Source organism: Amphiura filiformis, chromosome 9 (assembly GCF_039555335.1).
Source record: "Amphiura filiformis chromosome 9, Afil_fr2py, whole genome shotgun sequence".
In the NCBI taxonomy this organism is placed as follows: domain Eukaryota; kingdom Metazoa; phylum Echinodermata; class Ophiuroidea; order Amphilepidida; family Amphiuridae; genus Amphiura; species Amphiura filiformis.
In genome coordinates this window covers 8,858,849-8,871,156 of record NC_092636.1, presented here as the reverse complement: position 1 = coordinate 8,871,156, position 12,308 = coordinate 8,858,849, and the positions used below count along the sequence as shown (strand labels likewise).

Below are 12,308 nucleotides of genomic sequence, written 5' to 3'. Positions count from 1 at the left end.
TGTAATAAGTCTATTAGGATTCTGTGCGCATATATTATAGCTTTGTCCTTGACTGATATAATTTGTTGTGTCGTTGGCCATGATAGTGATAGGTAAGTGATTTCTGTAAAGTGTGCTGAGGCCTGTGAATTTGGAGTAGCACATTTATGTTGCAAGTTTTTTTGTTGCAAGTTTTGGATAAAATCTATGTTGTTTTTGCTTCCATCAGAAAACCCCAAGTGTGATGATGTTGGATGTGGTGTGTGGGAGGAACCAATGATTACCAACCCAGACTATAAAGGCAAATGGAAGGCAGCAATGATTGATAACCCTAACTATAAAGGAGAATGGAAACCCCGTAGTATTTCTAATCCTGGATTCTTTGAAGACTTAGAACCATTTAAAATGACTACAATTGTGAGTATTCTACTACTATTTTATTACTGTAAAAGTGGACATTTTTGTGGTACATTAATTTTCACGTGCAACACAGCTACCACAAAAATTAAAACATGGGAATACGTTCTTTTATTGTATAGGTCTATGTAAGAAAACTCAAAATCGCAAAATTAAAAACAAGCAATGTAGTTCAAAATCGGCGAAGCGCAAAAAATTATATGTGCGAAAGTTACCTTGTACGATAAATGTTATTATAATTTTAGGTTTTTATTCCTTTTCTAAAGCTATGGTATACTATAGGTAAATTTGGTAATTCACACATGTTTAATGCTGTCCAGAATATTGCATGCACGCTTAGTATGCTACATGGACACAACATGTACGTCCGAAACTTGGCCAAGAATTACCTAATTCACCTATTATATCTATCTATCTAATCTACTAAAATCGTAAGCTCTGCCTGTCTGTCCGGCTATGCGTTTAGCCGCTTCAACGATCGGCCCAATATTTCGGATATAGATGGGTACCGCGCATGCGCTGTTGATGGGGAGGTTTTGAAAAGGCCCCCTCGAGGTCAAAGGTCATGTAGGGGGGGAAATACCTTAAGTGGATAACAAGCAACTGGATAAAAAGAATCCAATAGACGATTCCCAACATGTCTACAGTTGCCCAAGCAGCATGGTGCTTTTATGGGTGAATAGGTCATTCATTCATTCATGGAGTATTGCCAGAGCCCACAACTTCACAAGGGACAAGAGTTACATGTATTTTGCTTTCAAAGAAATAATGTACATGTATCTGTAGTAGCTGCAGGTGCCACACAAGGCTCCCTACTGGAAGCAACGGAGTAGGAATATAGGGGATTCCCCAATATCTTTGAAATTGCTGATATAAACCTTCAAACAGTATGCTATCATGCTGCTGGTGCTGTCGCAGCTTCAGGGCCCTCACAGCTGCAGGTGCACTAGTAATAGATTAATAGATATAGACAGTGGTTAGCTTGGAACAGAATTGCATCATATGACTTTTTGACAGAAACAGTTCTCGTCTCCAAATACAATCTGTCAAATTCTTTGTTTAGCTTCAAATTTGCAACATTAAAATTTTACTGTTTTCGGCAAGGTCCTTCAGCAATCTGCCAAGTTTGCACTGTTTACAGTGTAAACATGGAAGTGGGATTCTGATTGACTAATTGAATCACATCATCATCACATCTGCACCTCATTCGCCGAACAATAGGCATAGCATCGTGTGACCTAATTTTTCTTTTACGCGATAATCAGGTAGAGCATTTGGACACTGCTGAAGGATGTTGCCGAATACTATAGTTTGGGAAAATCTAATTAAAGGGAGATATTGTTGTATTTGCCATTCTCTTCCTTCAAAGTTTGCACTATGTCATTGTCAAAGGGTAATATCATAATATTCAACTTTGAGTTAAAAGAGAGACATAATTATATCACACATGCTTCATACATACCTTCATCTGACAGGATTATACTTTGTTATGTTTTTAACCTGCTACATCATTAATCTAACAAAATTTTCAAGTTTAAATTTCTTGTATTATGTATTATTATTATTATTAATTATTTGACTTGTTTTGATTTTGTAGGCTGCTGTAGGTCTTGAGCTGTGGTCAATGACAGATCAAATTCTATTTGATAATTTCCTAATCACATCTAGTAGAGAGGTAGCAGATAAATGGGCAGCGGACACATGGGCCCAGAAAAAAGATGAAGAAAACTACTCAAGCTCAGGGGTAAGTTATATGAAATAAGTATATTTCTGTAAAGGCTGATATTTTAATGACAAGTGGCATAACACAGACCTGCCAACTAGTACGTTTTCCCGTATTTCACACAGGAATTTGTTGAAAATACGGGCATACGTTTTTTCAAAAAAAGATATGCTTTTTACCATTGTCCAAAAAATCTCATTTCAAAATGGCTGCAAATGTAGACTATAAAAGTTGACACAACACAAGCCCGGATCTCGTAAGCTACCGTATCTTGGTGCATTGGTATGTAAACAAAGGCATAACCAATCAGAATGTTGCATACAAGAATCATCATGCATTGAGCAACGAGTGCCAGCAAAGACGATAGTTTCATGAGCAGTTTGAGCTTAAATATGGCTTTTGTGATTTCAAAGGTTGGCAGGTCTGATAATAGAATGTGTGAGGCTTAAATAGGTATGTTAATAGAGTACTAAAATATCAACAAAATCACAATTACTATATCTAAAATAGGACACATGACATGTGTGCATCAAACACCATGTTTACCAGATGCATGATTGATGAGACAATGGGCTATTCTAGTTGAAATCAATATACCCCTGTGTGGAAGGCATGACCTTAATCTTCCACACAGGGAGTGTGAATATCAAATGGGGTTACCTGAATGGGCTTTGAGTTACAAATTCATCCACAAAACCAAGGATCAGACAATCAGGGGCTTTAAATTACAACATAGTCACTACAAATAACTAATAACATCAAGATGCTGACTTCAAAGGCCCACTTCAATATTTAATTGTGACTTTGCACATGACCCCCCCCCCATGTATGCAACAACCAGTGATGGTGATTATACGTGATGAGACAGATGCAGATACGGACTCCATTTGTAATCTACACAATCTCTGTGGGAGATTAAGGTCATGTCTTCCATCTAGGGGATGTATAGATTTCAACTCTAGAGGTACACTATCTTCCCTTCACTTGCTAACAGTGAGGAAATCTCATCTTCAGTTGAATTCATTGAGCAAGTCACTAAGGCAATAGAAACAAATTAGTTCGATCTTTCGATCGAACATCGATGCTTGGTCGATCCTTATCATTTGTGACCGTCCACGGCGAATGAGCCGTAAATTCCTCCCCCGGTCAATTTTGTTTTATTTCATGTTTAACAAATATACATCATAAGCTTTAAAATGGTATATCATTTGACTTCAAGCGATACCCAAAAGCGGGGCTATAGTTTGTTAAACTTTGCTCCTTCAACGACATTGATTAAGACATTCGTACTCATTTTACGCTGTAACTCAGAATACAATTTAGGGAATTTACGGCTCATTAGGTGCTGTACGGTCACATTTATGAAATCAGTTAATTAAGGGGGTACTACACCCCTGCCAAATTTTGTGCCTATTTTTGCATTTTTCTCAAAAATTATAGCGTATTGGTGACAAGTAAGATGTGTATATTATAGGGGCAAGGACTACAACTACTGCACTGGAAATTTTATTTCAGCACAGACAACAGTTGTGGAGTTACAGTCAAAAATGAGGGAAAACCATTATTTGATCAATAAATCAATAACTACTTGCCTTGAGTTGCTGAATTTTCAGTGCAGTAGTTGTAGTCATTGCCCCTATAGTATACATATCTTACTTGTCACCAATGCGCTATAATTTTTGAGAAAAATACAAAAATAGGCACAAAATTGGCCAGGTGTAGTACCCCCTTAACCATTGTTAATTGTTATAACTTATTAATATTTGCCTGTATTGATACTGACCACTACAAATTTAGCGTTAATTTTGATTAATTAGTGGTTAGTTCATTGATAACAAGCATCGAAGCAGCATCGACGGTCGATCCAAAGATCGAACACATTTGTTTCTGGTGCCTAATCCATCATAATCTGTTTGTTTTTTCAGGACAGTGTAGTAGGTAGTCTATTAGGTGCCACAGAAGAGCGCCCCTGGCTATGGGCCATCTATGCATTAGTTATTCTTATACCAATCTTCCTTTGCTTTAGATTCTGTTTCCCTAAGGTAAGATTCTATATTTTTTAATTTATTTATGTATTTATCAATTATCAATATCAATAAAGTTACTGCTACGTCCGTCATATCACATTTCTCCCGTGCTTATATGTATGGGTATTGATATGGACTAAAGAATATTCAGTAACCCACTCTATCACCTTAATACAACGGTCAGTAATATGTTAAAGATAGAAGGGTGATAGTTGATGAGTTCTGATGTTAATGTCAAGTTATTTGCATGATTTGCTAATTTGCATGTTATGTTTGAAAGGTGTTTAATCCACTCTAATGCAATACTTGATTATGCATAATGTAGTCAATAGTTAATTTCACCCACAATGTATACTTTTGGAGGCCCTATTAATTATGTCCCATGTAATTCAAAATGTGGTTTGTCAAATGAACTAGCTCAAAGTTCAAATTTAATTCTATATGTCTTGTTCCTGTAGGGTTCTTCCGACGCTGAGCATCCAAAAAAATCGGACGCCACAAGTCCGGATGATGAGGATGCGAAAGAGGAAGGCGAGGAAGAGGAAGGAGAAGAAGAAGAAGGTGGCAATGAAGAAGGAGAGGCAGAAGCAGAGCCAGAGGGAGAGGAGGACACAAGTGTAAGACAGCGAAAAAAAGAAAACCAAAGCAGATCTAGAACAATCTTCAGAGAAGGTGAGGATGGGAGGAGCTCTTGATCAATTTTAAATTTGTGCAATATAATTTCACTGAGTTATACTTTGTTATAACTTGTATTAGGTGAAAATTACCTGTTTTCTTGTAAATTTGAGAATCAATTAATTTTCCACTTTAACTTACATAAATTCAGAAGAGCATGCACCAATTCAGAAGAGCATGCGAGGATAGCAAAACACGTCTGCATGGTATGTCACACCATGCAAAATTTATTTGTAGAATGGTGATTACATAAGCCTATCTGTCAAATCGCACTCTGTATCTGTCAGACAGAAGCTGATTGCACAATATTGCAGTCTGTAATTCCACTGCCATGAGATGCTGTATTTTCCACTATTCACAGTAATAACTGCGACAAGAGACTAGCAGTTGAGTCTTGTTTACACACACTTTCTACACCAGCTGTACCTGTAGTAAGCAAAATATGTTTCAATACATTTATAGAGGATCATATGAACAAAATATGTGATATGAATCGGCAGAAATCAGTTTCTTATAAAGCCTTTTAAAGGCTACCCATTACCCAAGTTTCTCATACCTATCATGTGCTAGTAATGACTTCAGAGTGATGAACTTTAGGGGGTGCTTGTTCGAACTTGGCTTAACATGCAGAAACCATGGTACGCCGAGATTGATATCAGTTCGGGGGCACTCGTAATTCAAGGACGTCTCTGATTTCAAAGACGGGTCAGTGATTTCACATACAGGGGTCTGTGATATCACATACATCGAGCTTTGTTGACAGCTGGGCACTCGATGCAGCACATCGGAACGAAGCTGAGTGTATTAAAATAAGCTTTCCTATGTTTAGCAAATATCTACCTGTGCAAAAATTATATCTATCTGTGCAAATTCTGACAAATGGTCCCAGAACACGCTTCAAGAGTATTTGATATCAGAGACGTCCGCGAATTATGAGTGCCCCCAAACTGATATACAGTTGTTGTCTGGGGCATTAGATACCACATTTGGGAGAATATGTGCACTGAGAGAGGTGAACTAATGAACTTTTGTATTCTTTCATTGTTTAGGCTGAGGAGCCTGCAGCAGAAGAAGAGAAATCAGCAGCATCAGGTGATTCACCCAGGTAAGGAAACGAAATGTAATGGAAATCCACATGATGCAATCCCCTGTGCTGTTATTTTACAGTTTCAATCATCATGGAAGAACCACATGATGTCACTTGTGATAGATCACTTCATCTCATTGGTTGTTTTTACTGGGATTTGGCTGTTCCATATCATGCCTTTCTGACAAGGAATGGGGAGAGCTTACTGTTATTTGATTATTTGTGTAGCCATTGATATTGATTGAAATAAACCCTGTGTTTTCTGGTTTGTATGCTAACTATATTCCATGTAAATCACCCGAAAGCAAAGCAGTTTAAATATAACACAAGTGTATGGCTATATTTTCTCTCCCTCCCCTTTAATTCAAGTGGTTTGGTATGGATAAATGTAAATTAGAAGAATTTTTGACTTCACACTACTTAAAATTTGATCGCTTACCGGGAGCGCTTTCACAGTACCAACTGCGTCCTCAGCCGGATGTTATGGCTCTGATGATTTATGGCTTGATAACCTAGGATGACGTCACACACGAAGATGATGACGTCAAAGGTCTCGTCCTCGTCCCCCTGGTGGTCTTGGGTATGAGGAGGTTGTCCCAAACTGGATCTAAGTCCAGTGTCCCTGTTCAAGTTGGCTCCTTTTTTCCTGATTCCTAATTTTTGCTTCTAGGACAAAATAAAATAAATTAATGTAGTTTCAATGTGATTATGCTGCTTTAAAATCAAATCAATAACATTGTATATTTGTCCGTTCTTTTCCCACTTGCAGTAGGAAATCTCCAAGACAACGCAAGTCCCGCAAGGAGTAACCAATGCCTATGTGTTAGTTGTAGTCAACTCATAATCTTCATCACCACTGGACAAGACCTCCTTCATCCACTCACTCAATTGATGATGACTGCCTATTCTGCCTCAGGACCTTGGGCCATATCAATGAGGCATGCGTTATTTTATACAGCAGCAATTGTGATTCACTGCTATAACTATTATAAATGGCAATAATTGATCCGACATCATCGACATACTGATGTTGCTTTTCATATGTAATCTGTCTTTGGTAATAGCGTCATATGAGTGGGTCATCCACCTGCCACAGAATGGGCTATTCCAGTTGAAATCCATACACCCCCTATGGAAGATGTTACCTTAATCTTGCAAGCAGGGAGAGTGAAATTCAAATGGGTTACCTGACTGGGTGATTCCATTTGAAATCCATACAACCCCTATGGAAGATGTTATCTTAATCTTGCAAGCAGGGAGTGTGAATTTCAAATGGGTTACCTGACTGGGTGATTCCATTTGAAATCCATACAACCCCTATGGAAGATGTTATCTTAATCTTGCAAGCAGGGAGTGTGAATTTCAAATGGGTTACCTGACTGGGTGATTCCATTTGAAATCCATACAACCCCTATGGAAGATGTTATCTTAATCTTGCAAGCAGGGAGTGAGAAATTCAAATGGGTTACCTGACTGGGTGATTCCATTTGAAATTCACACTCCCTATGTGGAGGATTAAGGTCATGTCTTCCATAGGGTGTATGGATTTCAATTGGAATAGCACAAACAGCATTGTATACTCTGTTGTCAGTTTGTTGACCACCTTTTACAGGACATTTGACCATTTGTTTCTTGTTGAATATTGTATATGAAATTGTAGGAATTTGAATGCTTAAAATTGAATTTAAAACTAAAACTTGGGCTAGAGTGATCGCAGCAGGGCTTAAAATACTTTTTTTTTTTATTGCAAAGGCTACCTGGTACAAGATGTACAAAAAGTAACCCTCCGGTGTTGGTTTTGCCATTGACAGATATTGTCCACGGGGGCTATTTTGTGAAATTTGGTCACCATTAGTCTCACATATTTTGAGCCCTGGATCACACTTGTATTTTGAGCCCTGGATCACGTAGTGGGCAGAATGAGGGTCTGTGTAGATTTTTGTAATGCCATACTATTTTATTTACTCTGTAAAAAAAAATGATACTGTGTGTGTATGTTTTTGTAGTAGTGTGGCAACTGTTATCCCCTCGTACTACCCAAATATTATTTCATAGCTTTAGATTATCAAGAACTAGGAAATATTTAAAATTACTAATTAATTTCAAGTTGGTTGTGGGGTAGCCTATACCTTTTACATGTATTAGTATGAATAGAGATGCTCCTTACATAGGGCTATTCCAGTTGAAATCCACACCCCCTATGGAAGACATGATCTTAATATTTCACACAGGGAGTGTGAATTTCAAATGGGGTTACCTGAATGGGTGACTCCGTTTGAAATCTACACTCCCTGTGTGGGAGATAAAGAGGTGTATGGATTTTAACTGGAATAGCCCATTCACAGGGTACAGGCCTTGTCTTTTGAGGCGAGTGAGAAGATCACTCGCCTAAAATGAAGCTGAGGAGAGCTTTTTATCACTCGTCTACATTTGGTGTAATAATAATAAAAGTGATTAAAATCACTCGCCTACAGCTCACCTGCCAAGTTTTGAGGAGAGTGATTTGTCACTCACCAGCAATTTTCAAAAGACAAGGCCTGAGGGTAGATAAGTTTTATTGTAAAGGAATTTGCAACAGAACAATATATTTCACAAAGGTTGTGCAAATATTTAGCATGTAGCTGTGAAATTAGGCTATTCCAGGTGAAATCCATTATCCATACACCCCCTATGGAAGACACATGTTAATATTCCTCACAGGGAGTGTGAATTTCAAATGGGATTACCTGGATGGGTGACTTTATTTGAAATCTACGACATACCCTATGATGGGAGATTAAGGTCATGTCTTCCATTGCCCATTGATTCATCTGGCCCAAATTTTAGAATAAACATTGTTTTCTTTTCTCTTTTTCTTCAAAAATAATAGAAAATACTCCAATCTTTACTCTCCTTTTGTGCAATAGGGAAAAGCTCTGGCATGGAGCAAGCTCTTTTGTGAGAGGATTATGTAATCATTTCTTTAAAAAAGTTCATGTTTGGGGGTCAAATTAATGATTATTGTAAATGCGTAACAACTTGTGTGTTTTTCATGTATATATGGTGGGGTATACTAGAGGAGCTAGGACCACCCCCTAAAAAAAATTACAAAGAAAGAATTTTTATCCCTGTGTAATTTTTGATCAACCATTTTCCTGCTTGAGCTACATTTTTAGGGGAATCCAGAATGTATTATGGGGACCCATAAAGGAACCTGGCAAAGTTAGATTTTGTTTAGTCTTGAGGTTTACAAAGGGGGTGGTTGTAGCTCTTGCAGCAATAATACAAAATAACAAGTGCAACGATGTTGTTTCGAAACCATTTTTTAAGCAATATTGTAACATTAGCTTAGGGGTACGCCCTGTTTTTCAAAATTCTGATTTCACACAATTGTAAATGTACTTTGAACTTACATACCCTGCAAAATCAAGACATTGTAGCATGAAACTGTAACAAGGTATGTCACCAAAAATTGGATTTTATTGTATGAATTCCCATCAAACAGTTATAATTGACAATCCAGATGAACCTAATACAACATATACATTGTAGATATTGCATTTGTGGCAAATCTGACAGTGAAAACTAACATTTTGTGGAATTACAAATTTATTTTTAGGGAAACATTACAATATTGCTTTTTAAAGTTGCTCTTTCATTTTGTAGGTAGCTGCCGTTCTTTTTTCAGACTTGGTTAATTCTGACATATTTGTTGACTATTGAAGAGAAAAGCAGGGTAGCCAACTTGTAATAAATATGCAATATAATAAAGATATATGTGACCATCCTCCACAACTGAGCCAGGATGTCGCCAGTGCCACTATTGAGATATGCTCCATTGAACTTAACAATAAACAATAGGAAACAAAGGATTTATTGACTGTTTTATTTTTCACTACTTAAAATGTCAAGTACTATAGACATGGTATACATCATTTTAAAGCTAATTTCAAGCAGAATATTTTGGTTGAATATCTCAAAAATGATGATTGGCGACTTCAGGGCTCAGTTGTGCTGCTGGGTCACATATGTAACACATTTGAGTGAAAATTTTTGTTAAAATAATTTTTGATTTGGGGCCAAACAATGTAATTGCTTATGAACATGCCAGTACAAGCATTTCTAGACCAAAAAAAATTCGATAAAATGTCGGACTAAGAGAGTCTAGACTCCATATAGCTCCATGTGTAAGGCTGTGGCAATTCCACTATATTGGATTGTTACATTGGGACTGAAATAATGTACTAGCTGCAATTTTGGGGAAGACCTGAAATTGAACATTCATTGGTGTCATTAAGCTTGTCCATTACATTACAACGATCTGAGCATGTAGTGCTTACTGCATAGCATGTGTAATCAGCATATTGCATTACAGATTGCAAATAAGTTGAGTAGTTTTAGTTTGAGCAACAGGCAAATATGGTGGAATATGGACTCTCTTTGTCTAACTTCTTTGGTATTGGAGAATATAATGTAATGTTTTATATTAAGATTTCCTTTAAATATAGTTGTAACAGCTTCCCATCCTTACTTTCTTTTTGTACCTAGTGCCTTGCTTTGGCTTAAATTTAAAAGTCTGCGACTTTGCTTATATGTTATATTGTTTTTATGTGTCCAGACAAGTGGACAGTTTGAAAGTTTTCATTGTTTTGTACTGGTTCAATTCTTATAGCCATCATCTGATTGATGATAACTTTACTGAAACATTTTGTATGATGATGAGTGAACTTTGCTTTCTGAACAAAAAAATTGTCATGAATAGATACGATAATGATGTAAAACTGGTCTTGGGTGAATCAGGTTAAACCCATGAGAACTACCTGCCGATTGGCCAAAAAGAAGTTTTCATTATCAATTGGACCAATCAACAACATTGTTAGACTAATTTCACCACATAAAAAAAATTGAGGTGAATTATTTGCAAAGCTCCATTCTGATTGGTGATAAAAATGAAGATATCATGTAATTGACCAATCAGAGGAAATGTTAGATCGGCAGGTAGTGCTCAACGGGGTAATTAGCTGAGCATTATTTTGAATTCAGAGCATGTTGCACTTACACACAGGTGTCAATAAGAAGTGATATTGTATTGCAATTTCGGAAGAGCTTTCATTTGGCACAGGTAACTACATGTATTTATTATTGTATAAGAAATCCTTTTCCCCATTAAAGTGCACCTGTGGCGTAAACCAAATCTGAGATATTTTAATGTGTGAATTGTGACCTAATAAATATTGATATAATAAAAAAGGCTCTCTTACAAATGAGCAGTATGCCAGTATCCATTGTGTCTAAGTTTTGCTAAGTAAGATAGCTTTTACGCTAATTAGAAGCAAGAAATTTATGTTTCTGGGATTCAAAGGCAAAGAACAATTCCTTTCAAACCTATTACGGATAATAGGTTTGGCTGGTATAAAAAAAGTTTGGCATAATTTAGCTTTGTCTATGATGCCAAGTTTCCCTTTGGGAAGGATCATAAAATCCAACATAGGTAAGCATTATCCATCATTTGCTACAAACTAAAGTTTGCAGAAGTTTGATAAAAGCCAGATCCTGACTCCCCATCACAGCGCGATGCGATGCTATAAAAAACTGTAAGCTCAGCGGTGTAAATTGTCATCGCATGGTGGAAATTTCTGTCCGCGATGGAGTTGGAAAATGTTCAACTTTTTCGCATCGCACCGCGATATCGCAGCTATGCACGCTTTTGATTGGCTGCTGGAAAATCAAGGTTGGTAGAATGACCTTAAAAGGAGATGCAGACCCCACATACTTTTCAAACATTGCAACATCGTGCAATTAAATTAAAATGTACATTTTAATTTCATCGCACAATGATGCGATGTTTGAAAAGTCAGGATCGGACTTAAAGCTTGCAGAAGTTTGGCACATTTGATGAACACTTTGCAATCAATGTCTTAAATAAGGCATGGCATGTGTACAGATACTTATCATTTTTAGAAAGCCTATAAGTCTAAGGAGAGAAATTGTGATACAAGGACTGGTAAATTGTATATTTTACAATCTTACTGCCATTTGTGGTTTCCTATTGTTGATACACAAGTTTCATGAAGATATATGAGTTGAATTTTATAATGATGTGTTGTGTATTATTTGTGTGTGTTACTCGTGTGGGAATATATTTAATGTACATCAATATATTCAGTGTACATCAATCAGGCCTACACCTTTCAAGTAGGTTGGGAGTTTATACAATGCTGCAGTAAATGTTGCATAAGCATCGTACCAAGGTGTGATGAAATCAAAACAGTTTACAATCCCACTTGTTTTTTTTTAATTTGCCTGTAATGCTTATAATGGCTCTGACAAGCTGGCCTCGTTCAGTTTCTACATGGATGTTTCTGACTTCAGTGCTCAGGATATAGATGGTGTCTCGACTCTCGGAGTATATAGTGTGTAA

The 12,308-nt window shown here is 37.0% G+C and overlaps 1 protein-coding gene across 1 annotated transcript in view; it reads left to right on the top strand.

The window, feature by feature from the left end:
• LOC140160585 (calnexin-like) overlaps positions 1–11,980 on the top strand; it is a 31,846-nt gene extending 19,866 nt beyond the window's left edge. The window contains 7 exon segments of the mRNA XM_072183826.1: positions 209–396; positions 1,994–2,140; positions 4,045–4,161; positions 4,605–4,775; positions 4,777–4,818; positions 5,871–5,926; positions 6,678–11,980. Of these exon segments, the coding sequence (XP_072039927.1) occupies positions 209–396; positions 1,994–2,140; positions 4,045–4,161; positions 4,605–4,775; positions 4,777–4,818; positions 5,871–5,926; positions 6,678–6,717 (761 nt within the window). The 3' untranslated portion in view covers positions 6,718–11,980.
• Positions 11,981–12,308: the final 328 nt, after the last annotated feature.